Consider the following 23,299-nt stretch of genomic DNA (forward strand, 5'->3'; position numbering starts at 1 on the left):
AGAGGAAGAGACTGCTGAGCAGTGCCCCCTTCTAATCAGCGAAGTCTTGGGTAAATGAATAATCACTAAGTGGCTTTCTATGTGGTGTACTGGGCGAACGGAAAGACCGCTTCTCTCAGGTCACAGCCGTGTGTCTGCCGTCCTTAGAGGAAGAAAGGCATCAAACACAACAAAATACAGACTTAATTGTGAACTGCGGTCCTCCACAAAGAGTGGGATAGAAGAGCAACGGCCGATGGTGTTCCTTAGCAGCCCTCTAAGGCCCCTGTGACAGGAGAAGTGTGTCTGCTGTGTCTGACTCAGACACCACACTCACCTTTTAACTTACCACACCCCAAGAGAGATTCAAAACCCAGATAGCATGGAGTGCACGTACAGTGTGCAACGTACAAACCACCCCTAGCCGGGCTCCCATGATGAGCACCGCTAACCCACGAAATAAACTATTTACACAGCGGGGTCAGCATTGTGTGTGTTTCCATGTCATGTTTAGTCTGCGCTGGAATATCTGCTCAGAATTCCAAATTGAGGGGAAACACCTTCCTTGGCCATCATCTCCCTTTGTGTTCACTAATAATACCACAGGATGGACACTGTGACATAGTTTCCATGAGCCAGTGCACAGCCCCGCCACAACTCCCCGGGGGATGCTGAGGGAACTGCCTGGAAACATCAGAACCAATTAATTACCAGTGATTAACGTATGCCTCCGCCTATGTGTCAGGCTCCCTCCCTAACACAGGCAAGGTGCTTTAAAAAGATGTGTCCTTAGGCATCTTATAATTGGCAGGGATGTCAGAACCGCCAAGGCGATGCCAGAACAAAGTACGTGGCAGAGAGAGCAGCCTGCTTTTCCTGGTGTTTGCGTACTTACCTCACGCGCACAGCTTCCCTGTGAAGCACATGCCTCCAGGGTCCCTGGAATTATCCTCACCTTATAGACGGGTGGGGGTGTGTGTGTGTGAGAAGCTTGAAAATGACACGGACAGAGCAACACTCTCATTTATGATGATCTGTTAGATCCTCTCCACACTGTAACTCTAGGGAGAGTGCAATAGGGAATTCAGAAGACTAGGGGGAGGTTGGTGTTTTTGCAGGTGTGGGAGCATCAGAAACGAATTGGTCCCTGTGGACAGGGAGACTGGCTCTTCCTGAGAGTTGCATGGTGCCAGGTAGTGAGGTGCCTACGAATCCCATACACCCACACTAAACAGGGTGAGGCAACAGAAGGCCAGGCAGTATGCGTGAAAGCTGGCTCTGCGTAAGTCTGAAATCAAAGGAGGGCAGCCAGGGTGAGGCACCGTTCTGTGGGCTCTCAGCTCAAGAAGGCCACAGACAGGGGTGGTGGAGAATGCAAAGGGCAGATCCCCAGACAGAGAGCTGAGGAGGAGGGGCGGGGGGGGGGTGTGAAGCAGGGGGCTACTCCATAGATAGTCCCAGTGGGGCTGGGACAGGAAGCTACGGGCAGGAAGATAACCTTGCACCACAGGACAAGGCCAGGAGAACAATGGCAGGAGCACAGGATAGACTTGGGCCCCTGAGTAAGAGAATGCCAAACATTAACCCCAAAGGAATCCTAAAGTTAAAACCTCAGAAGAAATTCCCAAAGACCCGGTTCTGATTTTTGACGCCTTCATTGTGTGTCGGACAATGGCAGAACTCGTCCTCGGTATTGTCTGCAGCTGACGCGTTTGCTGGTCAGGAAAAACAATGCGCCAAGATACTATGTTAGGCATTCTATTGTTTTTCTTGCCTACTTTATCCCGAGTTCCAAATGCCAAACCCGCTTGAGAAACACTTTAATGAGGTTAATCTGTCTCCCATGTTGGGAACAATCACTGCTCAGTGCTGGTCTGTTGTGGACAAACATTGGACAATTCATCCCTAATAGAGATCCGTGCTGGGTCACCTCATGAAGCCCCCTCCCCACTTATCGCCAAGGCTCGGTGGTCCTGCGTGGCTCCCATTGTCTGTAAAATCTTTACCAGCTCTTCACTAAATAGCCCACTCTCAGGAGTAGGCCCACTCCTGTTAATGAATAATGTGGGGGGTTCCTGAGGTCCCTCCTGCCCTTGCCCAAATCCACAGAGGTTTTTCTGGGTCAGTTCCCGCAGGCACTCCTACCATGAGTAGGTCATCCTTGCTTAACTTTCCAACCTCCCCCGCCCTACCCCGACTCCCAGATCTTCCACCTGGAGACAGGGGACAGGTCACACACTGGGCTGGGCACTCCTTATCTCTGATGGCGCAGACCTTGCCCTTTCACTCCTCTTAGGCTCTGTAAGACCAAAGGCCAGCCACTCCAACAGCCAATCCCACAAATATCTCCAGGTTGTTATGGAAAATAAAGACCCTTAAGATTGACAGATGCCAGGAGATGCCATCCTGCATTCTGCTATGGGGCACTGTCCTAACACCCAGGGGCTTCTAGTCTTGCCCCAATGCCTCCCACAGGTTTGGGGAATAACACCCTTCCAGAAGTTTCCCTTGTCCCATCAAAACCCAGACTCAGTTCTCCTATGTCTTCCCCTTCTCTCGATTGTGACACTCCCTGCTTTTCTGTGTTTCTCATCGGTCTGTGTCCTCAGGCCAGGATTGTATGTCACTGCCTGGGACATGCTATGTGGCCAGCGCCTGCCTGGAACAGGACAGGAAGTGGGTGTTCCAAGTGCATTTGTCAAATAAAGGGACAAAAGAGTACATATAAGGAAGGGATGAGTGTGACTGCAAGGGAAACTGAGGCATGGGGTGGGGGAGTCCAAAAGCACTCTAATTAACTGCTCAATAAAAGTAATCCTCTCATTGAACATACTTGTGCCGTGTACACCCAGTAATTCAAAGTGTCAATCAGTTCCTCTGGTGCAGTCCAGTCTAGCACACACATGGTTAATGCGCAGACCTCTGTCTGGTCTCAGAGGCCCTCGCCTTTCCCAGCCCTACTCCATGTGAAAAGGGCAAGGGGACTGGGTACTGCCCTCACCAGCACGAGTTCTCACCAGTGTGCCCTGTTGGGGCTTATGTAGGAAACCAGCCTTCCCATCCATGGGCAAGGAGAGCCGCCCATACTGGCACGGGAACAGAATCTCCGTTCCTTGAGCTCTTTGGTCTTTTGGTCCCTGGAGAAGTGACTAATGGTCAGGAGACAGCAGGACAGCTGGGCAAGCATGGCCACACTTAGGGGAAAGTTCATATCCCAGACCCAGAAGATGCTTGCCTGTCATGTGCAGGACTCTGGTGCATCGCCAGGCAGACCTGTAGCAGCTTACTGTCTAAACAGGTGTGCTTGGAGTAGGTTTGACTTGGGTAAATACAGTGGATGCTACTTTGTTGCTGTGGTATCACTGACAGCTAGTTTTAAAAGGAGCAGGGCAAAAATGTTATTGCTAGCATGAAAAGAACACTGATTTCTAAGCCAGGGTGATATTGTTTTTACATAGATCTTCTCATATACCCAAAAGTCATGTGCACATTAACAGGTTTCCTAATTTAGGATAAATATCACACCAAGGTGATGTCTGAGGGTGCCCACAGGCCAGATTGCTTAAGATACTTCAGACAGCTTGAGGACTAGAGCAGAGCAAGTGGCCAGTAATGTACTTGGTCTTATAGAGCAACTAATAGGAAATAAATCAAGCTCAAACTTCAACATTAGTTCATTTGATTTTTCAAGTGAGATCAGGAGTTCGTGTGGGTGACTTATTCTTTTTCAAGTCCTCAGTGTCTGGAAGTTAGGTTTTGCAATTAGCTTTGCTAACACAATCAATCAGAAAAAAACTAAATTCAAGCAGTGGCTCCTGCTTTTTCATCATAGTGACCTAGCCTGGTCCCCTTACAACTCCAGATCTTTTGGTTAATATTTTCCACCCTGAGAACTGAACCCAGAGCTATGCACATGTCAGGCAAGCACTTCATCATGGAGCTACATCCATAGACCATCTTTTATGGTTGTTTGTTTGTTCTTTTTAATTATTTTTAGGAAGGATCTCACTAAGTTATGTGGGCTAGCCTTGAACTCACTCTGTTACCCAAGCTGGCCTTGAACTTGTGATACTCCTGCCTCAGTGTGCAAGGAGCAAGAACTATAGCCCTGTATCACCAGGCCCAGCCTAGCAACCTTGCTCTTTCGAGAAATTCCCCTCACCATGAGACGGGGTAGTTAATCAGCGATGTGGGGTGAGGGGAGGGGAGGCCAAGAACAGGGAGGGAAGTCTCTGAAATTGGTTGGGGATGGAATCGTCCCTCAGTAACCAATGCCATTAAGGAGGCAAAACTCAATTAAGAAAGCCTAGTACTTATTACCAGTTTACTCTAGTATGTAACAGTTAATAATTTATAGTATAGTTGATCGGTATCGCTCCTGCAGAAAAGAGGTGAAATTCTTAAAAGGAAAAAAAAAATGCAGAATTAAGAAACCGGTTTTTGTTTTTTGAAATTGGAAGTGCCCATAAGCAGCAAACATCGTTTTTTAGGCATTTAAGAGGGAAGGCAAACTGTTGAGAGGCCACACCTTGTGGCCTTTGGGCCTGCATGGCTGTCACAGCAGCAGCTGAAGTGTATTCTCTAGAGGCCAAGGCAGAAAGTCTGGCCCGGCTCCTCCAGAGCTGGAAGTCTGGCTCTCGCAAATATCTCCCAGCGCCCTCCTGGCCAAGCACAGCACCAGAGGAAACAAAACTAAAAAAACAATTTGCGCAGAGAACAATACGATGGAGTTTCGCTTTGGTTTCACACTCAAGTCTAAATGTGGTTATAATTTTCAGGCACACACTCATAAAAGGGAAGAGTTGAGGCAATGACTTTTAGGATGCGTAGAAGAGCCCGCTTCTGTTCTCAAGCGTGCTGTAGGCTACACAAAAGTCGTGGGAAAGCAAAAATACAGATGTTTCCAGGCAAACGGCCCAAAGCTGTTCGGCCTCAACCATCACGGTCTCCAAAGAACCAGAAACACGCCCAAAGCGGTTCCCCTTGCACATGTGTGTGGGACTCTGAGTGGCGTGGGGTGTGCGTGTCCACCCTTTCTTCCCCGACCCACTGGCATGCCTCGCCACTGAGCGCCTGGACGATGAAAGTTCAAATCTCACTTGCTTCCTGGGACCCTAAGCCCGCCACGGTCGCGCTAAGTTTCAGTCCCTTCCTAACTCTCCCGTACCCAGCCCGTAACAAAGGAGGTTCCGTAATGGATGCGCGATCGCAGCCCACAGGGACCACGAGCGGAGACCCACAGGAAGAGTGCACCTGGCCGTGCCACCCGCGATACCCTCGAGGGCCGGGCGGGTTGACCGCGCCAGGCGCTGGACAAAGAGGCCTCGCAGGGCACCGGGGGTGCAGGGCGGGAGGCTGTGGAGCGGAGCCCGCAAGGGACTCACCTTCGCAGCGGCCCGGCTGCGCTCCTCGTGGAGCAGAAGGGCGGCGAGTAGCAGCAGAAGGCAGGCGCTGAGCCGGGGCCCCATGGTGGCGCGCCCGGGGCGGCGCGGAACCAACGGAGACGGCGGGGAACTGCAGCCCGGTTCCTGGGGGCCGCGGCGAGCAACTCAGTCTCGGAGGGCCCGAGTGAGAGCCCTGCTCACCGTCCCGGGTGCCGCGGCTCTGAGCAGAGACCTGAGCGCGCGGCCCGAGGAGCTCCCCAATTTGTTGGCGCTGCCCCCTCCCCTCGGCAGTGCGCGGGCGGCGTCTCCAAGGGGAGGACCCTGCGGCGCGGGTAAGAGGCGGAGGCAGCGCGCCGCTCGGGACTTGGTGTCGCTGAGAGTCCGAACACAGGGGCTCTGCGCTCCGCACCCAGCTCCTCCCGCGCCTGGATCCTCTGAACCTCTCGGCTCGCCAACTCCGGGCAAGCACCGGCGAGGGCCGCCGGGGCCCGGAGTCCGGCACCCGCGGAGCAGAGTCAGGCGGGCCTGGCCGCTGGTGTGCTGCGGGCCGACGCTTCTGCAGGGCTCATGCGCGCGGGCAGTAGCTCCTGACGCGAGACCCTGAGGTGAGAGAGACTCCCGGGAGGCGCCGAGACCCAGGCCCCAAGTCGTGGACTTGGGGCGCTTGGGGCCAGGCAGAGGCTGCGCGTTCCATTGGATGGGAGTAGAAAGGAGATGGAGGAATGGTGATCGCGCTGCTTTGGGCTAAGCGGCTCCAGGAGGGCCTACGGAGAAGAGTCCTCTTTTTTTCTGTCTCCTGATGGGACTGGACTTTGGTCACCCTGCAAAGAAACAAGGGACCGCTCTGCGGAGTGCTGCGGTGACGATGCTCACCGGGAAACCCTTGCTCACCCGCTTTGTCTCTTGCCTCCAGGTTAGGAGGGGAGCCTAGAGCTGAGAGACTGCGATCATGGAGCGAGTGCGGTTCGCAGCGTCTGGCCCTGCCCTGCGAGGGTAAGTCACCTTCTGCCTGGTCTCCTGGCTGCAGGGGACCTTGCATGTAACTTTGAGAAGCTGACAAGTTGGGGCCCGCACGTTCATGTCATTCTCTCACCCTCCCTCCCTCTCCTTTGCAGGTGGCTGCTGCTGGCGACGGTGACACTGGGGCTCCTGGCTGAGAGCGTCTTGGCGGTAAGTTCCGCTAGAACTCCACGCGCTTGGAGTTCCGCGCCCGTGAGGCGTTGGGACGCTCGCAGAGCCTCGTGGAAGACAGGCACGCTGAGCCCACCTGAGTGTGCGTGCATATGTGTGGTGTGTGTAGGTGTATGCTACTGTGTCCGCCAGCCCTGTGTGCAGTCTACCGCAATGCAGGCGTCGGCCCTCTCTAGGGAGCTAATAATTAAAACGTAGCCTGAGGCACCGTTTGCTGCCAAGCTTTGGCCTTAGCAGCGAGGGAGGAATGTCTGTCACTAGGCCATGAGGATGAAGGGGGTTGGGAGCAAGAGTTCACAGAAACTCAGCGGTAGTGTCCAGGCAATGCGATGGGCAGGGAGCGTCTTAAATATGAGACTCCGGGGAGGGGCGGAGCAAGGAGTAGACAACCTCCTGCTTTAACAATGAGCTGGAAACCGCGGTCTCTCCCACGTCTTGAGAAGGCCCTGAAGAGCCACACGCCAGAGGGAGGCCTGTGGTCCAGGTCTATCTGGGACCTGTTTACTACACCCGTTGTTCTATCCACGGCTAAAGCAGGCCTGCCAGAACTGCCTTTGAACTCGAAGGATGCCCTGGGGGGCCCTCCACACGTGGTAAATGTAGCTACCGCACCCCTGTGAAGGGTCTCCTCATTGATAATGTTTAAAAGAGGCATGAAAACTGAGAGCATTGGCCAGGTGGCCTTTCGGCCCTGTCTACCTGTCTGTGTGGCAGCCAGTCTCTGTCCGATACACACTGGGGGAAGAAGATATGTCTCAGCTTCCTTCCCCCTTCCCTCGCCTAGCTGAAAGTAGCAGTAACCCTCGGCCTTGCAGGAACTGGTCCACTGAAGGGTTGCTTTCTGCTCTGCTGGGATCCAGGCCCAGCATGTAGAGAGAGGGAACCTCTGACCAAACTCTGGCCAGTGAATCCCGACCAGTCTTATAACTTGAGTCTGTCTCCTTCCTGCCTCAGTTCTAAGCCCTGACTTAAGAGCAGAACCTAAGGCTTAGAACAGCCATCACCTGTGGGTCCTCCTGCATGAGTCCCACCTGGCCAGGATTCATAGACCATCACACACAGTTAAACCCAGGTACCTACAAGGTGCCAGGACCTCTGCTGACTGCCACAGCCCTGGCCCCAGTGCCACTGAAGACCTTAGTGGGTGTCATTTTTAGTGGAAAGGCATTTTCCACAGCTTTCCCTGACCTCATGACACCAAACCCCAGTTTCCACATTTCACAGAGCATCTGCAGCTTGTCACAGAGGCCACGTTCCCTCCACACGTCTTTCCCCATGCTACAAACCCACCTTAAGGCCTTTGGCCCTCTGCCCTTGCATGTGGCCAACAGCGTGTATTTCCCAGCAAAGCCAGACTGCCAAGAAACGCTTTTCAAAAATTCAGATCCCTGACCATCGCTGCAGACATTCCGGCAGGACATTCCAGGCCGCTGCCTGGAACCCTGCATTTCCAAGACATAAAAATCAACTCTGGGGGACCTTGATCTGTGAGCTGAGAGGTCTTGTGTGTGCTTGTTTCATTCTCTTGGCTTTAGACTCTGAGCGTACAAATGCAGCGTGTGGGGGGGGGGGGGGAAAGGGTACTGTGATGGCTTTCCCACAGCCCTGCGCCTTAAGCAGCGGGTAATTGGTGATGGTCAACAATGCGTTGACCAACTTCTAAGCTTCTGCTGGGCCGCTGGGCCGCTGGCTTTATCGTGGCTGGTACCTGTGGTATAATCTCTCGGTCCTAAACCTTTGTGCATGAAATTCTTACTTGTGGCAAACCCAGCCCCTCCTCGCTTTGTCTGTCCGATCCTGTGGTCCCTTTTCATTGTTCTTGGTATCTGGAATCTTCGTGGGGCGGGTCAGTTCAGTAAATAGGACCACTGCTTGTATGTCATGGCGCTTCATGTGGAAAGAGCTGAGAACTGTTAGTGAAAAGAATGCGTAAGTATTTAATGAAAGATTCTTGTAAACCAATGTGTGTGCATGAATACATCAAAGCCTCCAGGAAAGCACTCCTGAGGTAAGCATTCATAACATAACTCTTATACCCATTTTACATGAAAAAAAAAAAAAGAGGCCAAAAGCATAAAAAAGCATGCCTGGGATTTCCCTTTTGTAAATGGCTAAGAGCATGGGAGCCAGGCACCTCAGCACCACACCCAGCCTCCCAGACCCCAAAGCCAACAGTGAGGACAGTCTTGAGGCTTGTCTTTGGGTCTTCTCATTTGGGGGTTGACCTTGGGCAAACAGTAAAGCTCAAACACTGATTTCTGGGAAGGGGGTGGGTCCCCCGTTACTCTAGAGATCAGGAGCACAGGAGAAAAGGAAATAAGGGTGCAGGATGTGCATCGCCATCACCTCAGCTCAGGGCAGTGTGGACCCAGATGTCCTACCTCAGCATCTCTGGACCACTTACTGTTCTCCATGTGGTTATTTCTGAAGGTTCCCAAATGTGAGTCATAAAAGGGTGCTAACCCCATGGCAGGCTGCCTGGGTGAGGATCCCAACTGGAGGAGCAGCTGAAGCCTACTGTGTGTGGGCACTTCTATCTGTGCTTGGGGAATAGTGTCCGCCTCTAGGCCTGTGAAGGGAGCAGGTACTAGTGTGAGAGACTGAGGGGGGCTGTGTGTGAGAGACTGAGGGGGGCCTGTGTGTGAGAGACTGAGGGGAGCTGTGTGTGACAGACTGAGGGGGGCTGTATGTGAGAGACTGAGGGGGGCTGTATGTGTGAGACTGAGGGGGGCTGTGTGTGAGAGACTGAGGGGGGCTGTGTGTGAGAGACTGAGGGGGGCTGTGTGTGACAGACTCAGAGGGAGCTGTGTGTGAGAGACTGAGGGGGAGCTGTGTGTGAGAGACTCGGGGGGGCTATGTGTGAGAGATTAAGGGGGGCTGTATGTGGTTCCCACGTCCCTGAGGCTTTGATCCCTTTGTGTGACACCTGGGCCCCTAAGACACAGAAGTGACCTGACGGTGAGAGGTCTCCCTTGATGGAATAGAGCCACAAGTATTTCAGCCCTCTGGAGCCTTGGAAGTCACACACACAGCCACCCCACCCCACCCCTGCCTCGGTAGCTTAGATGGCTTAGTCACAGCACAGACTTGAGATGGGTAGGAAACATGAGCAGAAGAGCATGGACAGGAAAGGGCCTCAGCCCTGTCTGGGCCATGGTCAGAACCAGAAAGAGAGAGGATGTGGGGAGGACAAATTTCCAGAGTAGAGAAACTGAAGGGCCGAAGTTGTAGGTCTGGGGAGAAGAACCTACCATGGGTGTTCAGTGAGGGGAAGTTAGTACAGAGCCCTGCCACTTTCCATCAAAGCAATGAGGTGGTGAGGAGGCCGCAACTGAGCGGTTGTCAAGAGGTATCTGGGATCTAAGGCATCTAGAAAACGCTTTGAAATTCACCTCTGGCTTTTTACTGCTCAGGCTGTTGTGCTCAAATACCAGCATGAGCCGCTTGCCTTGGGAACCAAGCACTCTTGGCCTGAGGTGACTCCTCCTGCACAGCTGCTAATTGGCTGCTTGGGCTCAGAAAGAGTGAGGGCTGAAGAGATGGTGGATGAGGTGCATGCGGCTCCTGTGCAAGACCCAGGCTACTCAGAGCCAGGCCACAGCCTGGGCTGCCACCTCTGCCAGGCCTTGAGGTACATTGAAAGCCCTGGCCGTGGGCATGGGGCTCAGGAGCCCACTGGGAATGAGGAAACTTGTCTGGGTGAACGTCACATTTACAGAAACTTGGGTGTGAGGCCTTCCCTGGCATGCTGTTGAGAAGCTTCTGGAATCCAGTACATAAATGGTACTTACTTCTCTAGCAGCCAGTCCCTTCAGTTAATGATGTCCATATCTCAGGGCTGCGGCCTTTGACCCCTCTGACATTGTCTCCATGTGACAATGAGTTTTTTGTTTAAGTAATCTATCAAAGAATGAGATGATATGGAGTCTTAGGATGGGGTGGGGCCTCTGCGGGTGTCTAAGTCCTGTGGGCGTGGCTAGAGGGAGAATTTCTAAAGAAGCTAAGTAGCTAGGGTTTCTGTGGTGAATTCTAATCTGTTGGGGGGGCCACTCTGGGGACAAGGGAGTCCCCTGACTTTGGCTCCCCTTAGGCCCCTGCTCTCTGACCAACCATCTCTGCTAAGGCCTGCTCTGCTCTGACTGAGGCTCATTTTGGAGTGGTGAGCTTTCCTGCACACCACAGCCTCAAATATGCTGCGCCACCCCGAGGGGGATCCCGGCACAGAAAAATCACATTAGTGAAAACTCCTAGCAGAAATCTACCGGAGTCTATAGTTGAATGTGCTAATGCTCATTTCTTCTTTCTTTGGGAAATGTGCAAATGTGTGTAAAGTGTTAGCTTCTCATCTTGTCTGGGTGGAGGGTGTACAGGAACCTGCACTCTCTTTGTGATTTTTCTGCCGGGGCCAACTATTCGAGAGTACAGATCATTGAGGCTCTTGAGTGCTGTGGTGGTGATGTCTGAAGTACGGTTTTGCTCTATAGCCCTAAGAGGTTTTTAGCAGCTAGTCAAATGTCAATAATTGGCCGATCATGGGTCAGTGACCAACAGGTGTGCCAAGGGCAGGGAAAGATTGGGTCTGTTCTTCCTCCAGCGAGTCAAAGTCATTGACTTAGGAAAAGTGGCCCTATGTCCCAAAGACATTTGTCCCCTGGCCTGGGTGGGACAAACTCTCTGCAGGGGGGGGGGCCTGCAGGGGAGCAGCAAGAGCCTTCCCCTCCATGCAGGGTGGTGGGGTGGCATGCAGATAGCATCTGCTCTCCTTATCCTGGGACCACCGCCCCCCCCATGATCAGTGTCCTTTGTAGTGACTGGCTGACTGATAGCTGCCTCTACAGGGAGCTGGAGGGTAGGTTCCTTCTCCAGAAGGACTTTCAGCCCCTCCTCTAGGAGAGGGGCCAGGAACAGGGATTACTGGTGACCAGTGAATTGACCCACCATGTGGGCGGCAGTGCAGCTCCCCAGTAACCTCCTAGGGCTGGTTGGCAGCTTGCTGCCTGTAGCCTGGAGGCTGGTACATCTGTTGAGAATGTGGGGCCTCCGTGTTGTCCCCAGACCTAAGTGTGTTCCCCTGAGCTTTAGCCAATTTATAGACCCAGAGAAGGGACAAAGGAACCCGGGAACCCGGTGTATACCCAGTGGATTGACTTTTTTTTTTTTTTTTTTTTTTTGGTTTTGGTTTTGGTTTTGGTTTTTTGAGACAGGATTTTATTTTCTAGCCTTAGTTATCCTGGACTCACTTTGTAGACCAGGCTGGCCTCCAGCTCACAGCGATCTGCCTGCCTCTGCCTCCCGAGTGCTGGGATTAAAGGCGTGCGCCACCACGCCCAGCCTCCCCAGTGGATCTGAAATGTACCTGGAGACTGGGCAGTTTGGGATCCGAGCTATCACCTGCTCTCTCCAGGACAACAGTGAGGATGGAAGGAAAGGAGCCCAGTTGGTGTACATGGTTTCCTTGGTTTGGGGAGTGGGGCACACATCTGGGTCACAAAGAAGAGGAGTTTGAAGAAACGGCTATTTACTCCCTCAGGGCTGGGAGGGGAAATGGCTGTTGTTTCTTAGGCTTGGGGTAAAATGGCTGAATTGAAGAGCTGTGCTGCCTCTAAGAGGGCAGAAGCCTCCACACAGGGCAGCAGAACCGTGCAGCTCAGCCTCCAGCAGGCAGATAGATGTCCGCACTGCTGTGGAAGAGCTCCGTGCCCTCTCCCACATGAGATGAGGAGTAAGTGCTGAGGAAGCAGTGGTGAACATGGGATCCCCCAGTGACCACAGCCTCTGTTTCAGGTAGCCTCTGGGGAAAGGCACCAGGAAGGTGAGTGGCACTTGTCTGTGGTGTGGCCTGGCACAGTGACCTGTAACCCACCTGTCACCACTTTACAACTGATAAGGAGAGACTGGCAGCAGGGGTGGTGCAGTCTCTGTCCTGGCCTGCCAGTTCTGCCCTGTGCACTCCTGTGCGGGCTTCTCCTCCAGGTCCAATTCCCACTAGAGCTTGCTCTGAGCACAGACCAAGACACCTGTGCTCACACAGAAATGGGGGCCCTTGACGAGTCTAACTGAGCCCCCTCTCCCCCAACTGGTAGGATCTTAAACCATCCTTGGAGAGACAGAATTTTAAGAGTATTAGTCACAGCCCTCATTGCGGGGCGAGGTGGGGGGCGGGGAGCACGGGGGCAGGGGAGAGACGGCTCCGCCCATTAGCCCAGTCCCTCATTGGGCTGGGGAAGGCGGCTCCGCCCACTAGTGCTGGGGATTCTGAGAAAGGGAGATTGAGAGTTTGAAGTCAGCTTGGGTCATATAAGCAAGACCCTGGCTCACAAACCAAATCCCAGAGGGTAGTAAAGGATGAGGAGAGGATGTGTGGCCCTCTATAATGAAAAAGAGAGGGAAACATAGACATTGAATGCATTCCACACCCGCCCTCTGCTTTTCTGACCAGACACCTACTCTGAGGTGTGGGCGCCCCACTGGAGTTTGTGCTCTGAAGCCTGGAAGGTAGTGAGGCCTAGAGGAAGTGGTGTCGTATGGAAGTGAGTGAAGTGAGTTCGGTGGCCGGTGCTGAAGCACATCATTTGGGTGAAGGCTGCACTCAAAGAAAAATCAGTGAACCACTACACCACAATGTGGTTTGTTTTCCACACTACATTTTCCCCTAAAATTAGATGTTACCTCAGTGGATGAAGCAGCAGTGGGGGGCGGGAGGGGGCATCTGACCCGTGGAGATTTGCATTTTTTCCTAGGGATTGTTTCAACCTCACCCATAAAATTCCTATTTTGCTGTTTCTGCCCATTTTGGCGATCTCCCACATGGGGATTAGAGAATTTGTGTTTTGAATTCCATGGCGCCATTATACAGTGACTGGCAGGACTCCTCCTCTTGTTGATTAGTGACTGGGCGTGTGGGGGTGGGGGTGATGGGGGAGGAGCTGTGAGAAGAGGGGGAGGGGCTTCTGGCCTCACATGGTCACAAATATGGCCTTGCTCTGTCCCAGGGCTCTGGCTGGGCCCAGGGTGCAGTCCCTCTGCAACCTCATTCTCCCCAGTTCTCACCCAAGATGGCCACCGTAGGTAAGGAGAGAGGGAGGAGGACCCCACAAAGGATGTAGCCCTGAGAACCCTGAGCCAGAGGGGAGCAGCAGGTGCTAAGCCCCGATCCAGCCGCTGCCACTTCCTGAGGGACAGACTGAGGCCGAGAGAGCAGAGCAGTCCACAGTATCAGTACAACCCAAGGTGGGAGAGGACCCAGGACACGCCCATTCGACGCCTCCTGCCCCCTCACTTTGATGTCTGGGTGATGAATCTCGCCTGGCCTCCCTGTAAATGCCTAACCCTGAGCATGCGATCCTCCCGCCCGGCTTCTTTCAGTCGCATCCTAAAGCTTTCATTGTGGCAGTTGTTTTGCCCCCTTGGTTACTTTATTCATAGCTGTTTAATGCAGTTACTGAATGGGTTGAAAAGGAGATTTACGGGCTGGAGTGATGGCTCAGTGGTTAAGAGCACTGCCTGCTCTTCCAAAGGACCCGGGTTTAATTCCCAGCACCCACTTGGCAGCTCACAACTGTCTGTAACTCCAAGACCTGACACTCCTACACTAACAAATGCACATAAATTTAAAAATTAAATAAAAAATATTAAAAAAAAAAGAAAGAAAGAAAGAAAGAAAGAAAGAAAGAAAGAAAAGGAGATTTACCACCACCCACACCACCACCAGCCAAGGCCTGATTCCTTCCTTGGTGAGTTTGTTATTGCCAGACAGTAAAGCTAATGCTTTTGTGACTGTGAATTTTATATCCTGCTCTGCCCAACATGCTTATGAGATGTAAGAGTTTCCTGGTGGCATTTGGGGTCATTTCTTGATGACTTCCTCCGTGTGGCTATTTTTCTCATCTCCTTGGATGATTCCCTTCTTTGGGTTCTGGGTTGGATCTGTTTGCTTGTGTCTCTGCTCTGGGGCTATTGGCTGGTTTTGCCAGAACATTTTGGAAATCTTTGTCTGGGATTTTTACTTACTTCAGCATCTTTGGACTCAGTAGCAGAGTTATAATCTTGGAAGAGTTGTGTCTTCTTGCCTTGTGGCTATCTCTTCTTGGTTGAAGGATCTTCTTTCCAAGCAGCCTGCTCTTGGAGGCCCAGTTGCAGACACCACTCAGCAAGGGGCCCACAAACGATTGTAGCACCAGCATCCTCAGACCATTCAAGATATGGAAACACACTTAAAAGTCTATACACTTTCTAGCCTGCACCTGTCTCAGAGCCTACACCCTTCAGTTTGTTGGTGTCTTGCCTGTCTGCTCTCGACAGCTCTCTCTAAGCCTTTCCTCAGCCCTGGGACCTTGACAAAATAGGATTTCTCTCCTCTGCTGACCAGAAGATCACCGTCTCACCAAAACCCATAACTGCTCTGAGGTCTGTGGAGGATGCAGGTTTCTCTGGACGGTAAGGCTGTAGTGGCGTTCCCTTTTGGAAGCGGCTTCCGTTTTCCTCCCGGAAGCCAGGGAAGTGCACAGCACACTGTGTTCATCTTTCCTGTCTTTCACTTCTCTCACCCATCTCTGCCTTTTGGATGAAATCTATTTTTTCCCTCTGTCTCTCTCACATTTACCTGCTCACAGCGAAGCAGGCCTTGGTCTGACACCTTCACCAGACAGTCCTTAGTGGGGTGCGGATTCTTGCCCATTTTCTCAGTGTCTGGAACATGGAAGCTGCATCGTCATGGCTCTTGTCAGGTCACTGCTGTGGTTCCCAGGAACCTGAGCCCATGGACAGAGTCACCCATGGTACCTCACACAGTAGGGGCTGCCAGGAGCTGCCGTAGCACACTGAGGCCTGAGACAGCTATCTCCACTTCCTTTATGAGTCAGAGGAAATTCTGTGTTCATTAAGGGTAAGTCAAGGTGCAGCTAAATTACTTCCAGAACAAAGGCTTATACCAAAGAACATCGTGTTCAAATAACTTGGAGATCCAAGTGTGATGTGAAGGGAGAGAAAGCCTGAAGGGCCTGGCTTGTCATGAAGCAACGCAAATCTCGTATTAAGGATAGGAGCATCCCTGCACACCGTATCCTAATAGCACTTGCTTCTAAGGTGAAGTGCCTCCATTTTCCTCTATAGCCCTACGAGTGCCAGCCGGCCCTCTGGCAAAGGAGGTCAGCCACAAACATCTCCCAGGAAATGCCTCCTTCCTTTCTTTCATATTTAGTGACTTTCTTCTCACAAGTAGCAGGGTCCTGGCCGGGCGTGGTGGTGCACGCCTTTAATCCCAGCACTCGGGAGGCAGAGGCAGGCGGATCACTGTGAGTTCGAGGCCAGCCTGGTTTACAAAGCAAGTCTAGGACAGCCAGGGCTAACACAGAGAAACCCTGTCTCGAAAACCACCCCCCCCCCAAAAAAAAGTAGCCGAGTCCTAACTGCAAAAGGACCAGGATGCATTCCTTTCCTGTCTGCAATCCAACTTCCCCTGCCAGCTCCCACCGGAGCCTGGTGCCCCTCCCTGCCCGCCCTCCAGGGAGGACCTCAGCTTTGACAGGATTTCCCACCATCTTACTGTCTGACCTCCTCCCTCTTCCTGCAATACAAGGAATGCTGAGGCCAAGGTCTGGCCCTCTCGGGGTCCCGTGGCAGATCTGCTGCTGTCGAGCTTAGCTGGGTGTGTTCAGCCACATCTGAACACCGTGACATAGAAAAAGAAGAGTATTTCCAGCCATTCCTGGGACAGGCCAGCCTCCAGCCTTGGCTTTGCTGGCTTCCTTCTGTGTGCCTAGAGAGTCTGCTGACCCACCATGGTCCCCTTCCGCCAGGCCAGCCATGAGTCGGCGTCACTTCTGCCTATCCCACCATACAAGGTGATTAGTCCCATGGGGCCCTGGTCCCAGAGAGACCCCTGTGCCCCAGTGCACTTTGCCCTCTGCTGGCTCCTGTGTTCTTCCCTTTTGTGGTTCTGGGTCTCCAAGGGCAGCAGCCTGTCATCAATGTCTCACCTGATTGGAATCCAGTGTTCCAGAAATGAATGCGCTGTCTCACCCTGGAAGGGGAAGGAAGTGAGCTTACTCATGCTGGCTCTTGGAGCTGGGTTTTTGTTTTTTGGTGTTTTGTTTGGTTTTGTTTGGGTTTTTAAATCCAAGATTTCTCTACCTAGGAAGTGGAGCCTCAGCTGGTGCTGCAGGCCTGTCGTTCTAGTTGCTTGAGAGACTGAGGCAGGAGGATGACAAGTACAAGGCTTACCTGAGCCACAGAGTGAATGCCACACCAGCCTGGATGATATGGTAGAGCCTGCCTCAAAAAAGCAAAAAGCAGAGCAGAGTGTTAGCTCAAGGGCGGAGCACTTGCCTAGCATGCAGCAGACCCTGGGCTCCATCCCAGGCACTGGAAAAACAAGCAAACAAACCCATATGATGAAGGTAGAATCTTGTCAGAAAGTTCTAGAATAAGAACAACTGAACTGCAGTGATATTTGGAACAGCTGTGCTTGGGTTCTCTAGCAAAGTCTGAACTTTGGGCTGTCCACTTCCACTCCCTGTGAGAACAAGGGAGCAAAGCAGCTCAAAGTCTGTTTCTTTAACAGAGGGGTCATAGGTTGACAGACAAACAGACAGACAGACAGACCAGTTTTTAAAATTGCCTTTTCAAGCTGGGCAGTGGTAGCATCCGACTTTAATCCCAGCACTGGGGAGGCAGAGGCAGGCTAATCTCTGTGAGTTCAAGGCCAGCCTGGTCTACAGAGTGAATTGCAGGGCAAACAAGGCTACACAAAGAAACCTTATCTTTTAAAAAAAAATTTGTTTTTGAATTTTTAAAAGAATGTATTTTCCAAAGCCACTTCAAGGAAGACTGTTGTGGCTAAGGCTCTCCCTTCTCTGGTTTGCCTGTGGGGTCAGATGCTATCTCTGCCTTCTGGTCAGGACTTCTTCCTCACTAGGTTTACCTTGAATCACTCGGGATAAAGACAGAGGGAGCGTTGTGGTCTTCACCTGTTTAAAGTCTTGTTCCTGTGCACATTTCACATGTTAAAAGACATAAAACTCTTAGGATATGAGTCACACAGCTCATGTGTGTGTGTGTATGTGTGTATGTGTGTGTGTGTGTGTGTGTGTGTGTGTGTGTGTGTGTGTGTGTGTGTATTATGATGTGGTTTTCATAGGGCTTTTCTTTTTAAAATTGTGGTAAAACATACAACATGAAATTACCATCTTGGTCTCTGCAGTGGAAAGCCTGGGGTTTTACTGGGTAGCAGCCATGATGCTGTGAGAAGAAATGTGTCCTGCATAGAAAGGCAGCTCAGGAGAGACATCTCTCCATCTATCTATGACAGAGGCCGGGTAGAGAGGAGGAGGAGGAGGAGGAAGAGGAGGAGGAGGAGGAGGAACTAGACCAAAGGAAAGAGGCTCCCAGGATTAGGCATGAGCCTCGAGGATTTTGGGTAGACAGGACCAGAGACAGTGATGCACAGACACCCTGTGCCCAGTCAGTGTCTGGCGCAGCGGGGAGGGCCTGACTCAGAAGGTCCCAGAGGGAAAGAAAGAGCAGAGATGAACCTTGGGCAGAACCAAGTGGCTGGGGCTTTTCGTCCAGAATCACAGTGCTAATCTGTGTGCTGAGTGCCAAAGGCATGTCCATCAAATGTGCACGCAGAGTCAGCCAGGGACGTTCTTCCCTGTTGGTTCTACTTGATTTGATTGCTGTGTTTAAACCTACTGGGGTAGGCAGACGTTGGCTTATCTGCAGAGTCAAGCTAATGCAAAATATGCTTCTGCTGCAAGACAGCGTGCCAAAGTATTTCCATTTCATAGCCTGCATTTTTTTTCCTTGAGCTGCAGACCCAGAGGGGAGAGGGCACGTGGCCAGTCAGCACACTGGGCTGAGTGAGCTCTGTCCTCGGGGTTGCAGAGGTTGCCCAACGGCCTCCTTAGCATTGTTCACGGGGGTGAGGATGTGGAAAGTGGGGGCTGGCAAGATGGCTGACTTTGTAGTTCTTGCCATCCAAGCCCAAGGGCCTGAGTTCAAACCCCAGAACCCACATGAAAACATCAGCTAAGATGTTTGCATTCCTGCTACCCCGGTGTTGGGAAGCAGAGACAGGCAGATCTCTGGGGCTAGGTGACTCTGTGAGCTCCAGGATCAGGGAGCGTCCTTGTCTCAAAAAGTAAGGTGAAAAACAATTGAGAAAGACACCTGACATCTACCATCTGACCTACACACATATACACTCACACTCATGCTCATACACACTCACACACACATACACACTCACATACATACACACTCACACACACATACACACACATACACACTCACACATACATACACACTCACACACACATACACACTCACACATACATACACACTCACACACACATACACACTCACACATACATACACACTCACACACACATACACACTCACACACACATACACACACATGCTCATACACACTCACACACACATACACACTCATGCTCATACACACACTCATACTCACACACATTCACACATTTATACTCATACATATTCACTCATACACACACATACACACTCACACTCATACAAGTAACACACTCACACACACTCATACTCATACAGATTCACATTCATACACTCTCACACACTCATGCACACTCATATTCATACGCATACACATGCACACACTCATACTCAGACACACCCACACATACACACTCACACTAATGCACACTCACACTTATAAACACACATACTCATCCACACTCATACAAGTCACACACTCACACACACTTATACTCAGACACACCCACACATACACACTCACACTAATAGACACTCACACACACTCACCATGGAAAGCTGACCTGTGTCCCAACCACACCCAATGCGGATGAGTACCCTCACTCCTTCTGATACCCATCCACCACGCTGACGGTGTGGACATAACGAAGGAGCGTACCCAACAAGGCACGTCATCCCACTCACTCAGTGCGGTCTCTCGAGAAAGCAAATCAGAGTGCCCATGTCCAGAGGAACCATGGTCCCTTCCCAGAATGCACAAAATACCAAGCTGGAAACAGTCTGGCTGGGGGTAAGCGATGAGGACAGGAGCAAGCATGGCTCCACTTCCTCTTCCACAGCCCACTCAGGGTTGGAGTGCAGCCAGGCACTTTGCATTCATGAGTCCAGTAGTGCTGCAGTTTGGAGACCACAGTGTGGGTGACTAGACAGAAGGACAGGAGGGCCCTGGCAGCCATGGGACTTAGGTCTGCCTGGACAACAGCAGCATATGTAACTGACAGTCTTCTGGGGTGCTCTGAGAAACCACCAGCTTGCATGCCTAGAGGTAAGCATTAAGAGATGGCCGTGTAGAAGGTCACTTTCCTCTGCTTACCTATGAGAAGGCGAAGGAATTCTTGTTTTGCAAAACTCTTAGCTTTGTACAAGAGGGCCTGAACCCTGAGGGTAGCTCACAAGTGTGTCCTGATCTTAGTTAAGACCGTAAAAAGGGACAATATGATATATGGCTTACAACCCCTATAAACATGAGCTTTCCCACACAGGCAGCCTTAACAGCCACCTTAATGAGGTTAAGTCTGAATGAGTTAAGGTGCATCAGAGAGCAGCCATCCTTGGAAAGCATTTACAGTGGATTATGGGAAACAGAAAGCTACACCAGGCTTTAAGAGTGTCCCTGGAAGTTCAGAGTTACTGGAAGCTCCTTCCTTTGAAGTGAGCCGGGCAGCCAGCCCCGCCCACAAGCCCTCCTCCATGTCGCCCTTCAGGCTTTGGCTGGCTGTTTCCCATCCCAGTGGTCAGTCCTGTTAGTCTCCAGTTGAACATGTCTTTGGTGTCGGCAAAATTCCACGTAATTCCATGCAAAACTCCTGCCACATCTTACAGGGTCAGAGAGAGAGAGATGAAATCAGTGCCATGATGGTTCACATAGACTGGAAGCCACCCTAAGGCAAGAAAGAGTGAGGGGGACATAGCAGATCCAGGACCTCAGTGCTTCCTCACACAGACGCCTCGCTTGGCTGTGCGTCTGTGCCCGCACCTGCTCTGGACCCCTCCACTCCTGTGGCCTCTGCCCCTCCTTCAAACTTCAGGATTTACACATGGTCTTCTTCCAAGAAGGGAGAGCCAGTTCTTCTATGGCACAAATGTGTCCTGCCTCTGACCCTGTTTGTAAGTCACTTGCACAGAAAGCAAGATGCACCTGCCCCCTGGAGTTTTCCCCCCTGGGTCCAGGGTGCATGGGTTAATGAGGCTCAATCCGTCACGGCTGCAACCTTTCGTGTCCTAAGCCTTTGTCCTCCTCTGTGAGAGGACTTTCGAATCCTCCCAGCCATGCAGCCAAAAGGATTCCATTGGTAATGAAAGGGAAGCCCTTAACCAGGCCTGGTGTAGAATAACCACCTCCCCAAAGGCTCTGGTTACTGCACTTCCTGTCTGGGCCTCCACCTTCAGACCTTTCCCTGCCTCCTTCCCCAGGCTTCTCTGCTTCCCTGAGCCCTGGAGCCCGGGACAGTAATTCCAAAAGCTTTCTGGTGTGGGGGCAGCTCCTGCCATCTCCCACCGCAGGCCTGAAAAGCCCCTGCAGCTATCTCAAGTCTTTATTCTAATCTGCTTGACAGCAGAGGAAGGTGCTTAGCTTGACTGTTGAGCTGCTGTCAGAAGACTGTGGCCACCCTGACATATCCCGCTAAAGGGTCTAGCTTGTGGGTGTAGAGTGGCTTGTGACTGTAAATGGCTCTGTTTGAAGTATCTGCCTAAGGCTCCGGAATGCCTTTCGCATGTAACGCAGCCTCCTTTGTCAATCCACTCGCCTACTTGGACCTGTACTGGCGTGTCCTCTGCCCCTCTGCCCCCCACCTGCCATTCTCAGTGTTGCTGCCCCATCCTAGCCACAAAGCTGGAGCTGGGTACATTGGCCCTCCACTGACTTATCCCCTGGCCTCAGTTCTCACGCACCCCCAGAGAGCGCACCCCCACGGTTGGCCTGGCCTGTTATCACTGACCATGCAGAACCAGGCTACCTCCCAGCCAGCTCTCCTGGTATCACGCCTCAGCATTGTCACCTCCTTGAGGCAGATTCACATGTAAGCCTGGTCTCTCAAAGGCTAGGGAGGGTGACGCTCTCCCACACTCCCAGCTGGCTTTTCTGAGTGTTGTCTCCCCACAGTGGAGAGGTCAGGGGGGTGTTGGAATGAAAAACAAAGAAATCCAGTTTGAAGTCATTGGCTTGTGTTGTTTTAAGGAGGAATTTATACTGTGGGTGTCAGTGAAGCGTTAAAATCCCCCAGCTCCCTACAGAGGCCTCCTGCTGTGGCCCACACCCCAAGAATTCTGTTCCTGTGATCAGTTACAGCCATGCCCTGAGTGCAGTCTCAGCCTTTGCCTTTCAAACAAAGTTGCGAACATGAACATCTCCATGGCTTCCAAAGCCACCTGGACAACGTGATTAGAAAGATTAGAAAAGTCAGACTAGTCATTTCTGTCTTCCTGAGGCTTTGCTTTAGAAGCATAGTAGGTGTGTTGAAGGGCTGTTGAGCAATGGTCTGCACTATCGGCAAGAACCAAGTTCTGAGACGTCACTTGTTATAGTCTTGACCAAAGTGGCTTGGGCTCAGGCAGCCTTAGGCAAGAAGGAGTCTTGAGTTCATCTCAGGAACGTTCCTCAAAGCATTTGTTTGTTTTATTTGTTTTCCAAGACAGAGTTTCTCTGTGTAGCCCTGGCTGTCCTAGAACTCACTGTGTAGACCAGGCTGGCCTCGAACTCAGAGATCCGCCTGCCTCTGCCTCTGCCTCTGCCTCTGCCTCTGCCTCTGCCTCTGCCTCTGCCTCTGCCATGCCCAGCTCGTCTGAGTACTTTTTTTTTTTTTTTAAGATTTATTTACAGTGCTCTGCATGCATGTATACCTGCCGGCCAGAAGAGGGCATCAGATCACATTATAGATGGTTGTGAGCCACCATGTAGTTACTGGGAATCGAACTCAGGACCTCTGGAAGAGTTGTCAGTGCTCTTCACCTCTGAGCCATCTCTCCAGCCCTGCTCAGGAAACCCCTTCTCAGGACGCTGCAAAGCACTTATGATAGAATCAGTCAGTTATCAACTAATGTGGTCTATTGGCTTGGCCCATGCTAAAGAGTCCGACTGAGCACCATGATGTCAGCAGGTGGTGAGTGGTTGAAGTCAGTGGAGGATCTAGAATTGCCTGGAGTCTACCAGTGGGGACTTGGGGTTGTGGCTTAGTGCCCAGAGTCCCCCAGAGAAGATCTGGAGGTCATGGATGGGTGGTAAAGCACGTACTTAATTTACCCAGGGCCCAGGGTTCTACACTCCGTTCAGCAAGTCAACAACACCTTCTGCTAACGCCTGTGCATGCACACGCACACGCACCTCAAAATTTTATTTCAGAGTTCTTCGGGTCATTTGTTTGTTAGTTTGTTTTTGCTTGTTTTACCTAATCCTTCCATAGATAAATTAGGGGATAATTTTAACCTCACTTCTTGCTTAAGACACACAAGCCCACGCTGGCCTTGTTTGCCTCAGTATGGTACATGGAGATCCAGCTCTGAAAGCATCTTGCTACTATTCCCTGCCATGCTTTTATGAAATATGGGAATAGAACCCCAGGATTGCACAAGAAACTGATGCCACTGGCGCGGCTTTCTCAATAGCTGGCCTGTGAATTTACTTTGCTGATTGCATGATGCCTAGGATAGTAGGACGGTCCCTGCGAAGGGTCCTGCAGCTAGACCTCTTAGACCAGGTTGGACCTGAA

The 23,299-nt window shown here is 51.8% G+C and overlaps 2 protein-coding genes across 2 annotated transcripts in view; one reads left to right on the plus strand and one right to left on the minus strand.

The window, feature by feature from the left end:
* Window positions 1-5,592, minus strand: part of COL4A1 (collagen type IV alpha 1 chain) — a 109,503-nt gene extending 103,911 nt beyond the window's left edge. Inside the window, exon 1 of the mRNA XM_084759271.1 lies at window positions 5,364-5,592. Within this exon, the coding sequence (XP_084615397.1) occupies window positions 5,364-5,447 (84 nt within the window). The 5' untranslated portion in view covers window positions 5,448-5,592. The remainder of the gene's footprint in view (window positions 1-5,363) is intronic.
* Window positions 5,593-5,725: 133 nt separating this feature from the next.
* Window positions 5,726-23,299, plus strand: part of COL4A2 (collagen type IV alpha 2 chain) — a 133,260-nt gene continuing 115,686 nt past the window's right edge. The window contains exons 1-3 of the mRNA XM_084759270.1: window positions 5,726-5,968; window positions 6,277-6,356; window positions 6,479-6,533. Coding sequence (XP_084615396.1) covers window positions 6,313-6,356; window positions 6,479-6,533 — 99 coding nt within the window. The 5' untranslated portion in view covers window positions 5,726-5,968; window positions 6,277-6,312. The remainder of the gene's footprint in view (window positions 5,969-6,276; window positions 6,357-6,478; window positions 6,534-23,299) is intronic.

This window comes from Acomys minous (assembly GCF_964271855.1).
Source record: "Acomys minous genome assembly, chromosome: 15".
Classification (NCBI taxonomy): Eukaryota; Metazoa; Chordata; class Mammalia; order Rodentia; family Muridae; genus Acomys; species Acomys minous.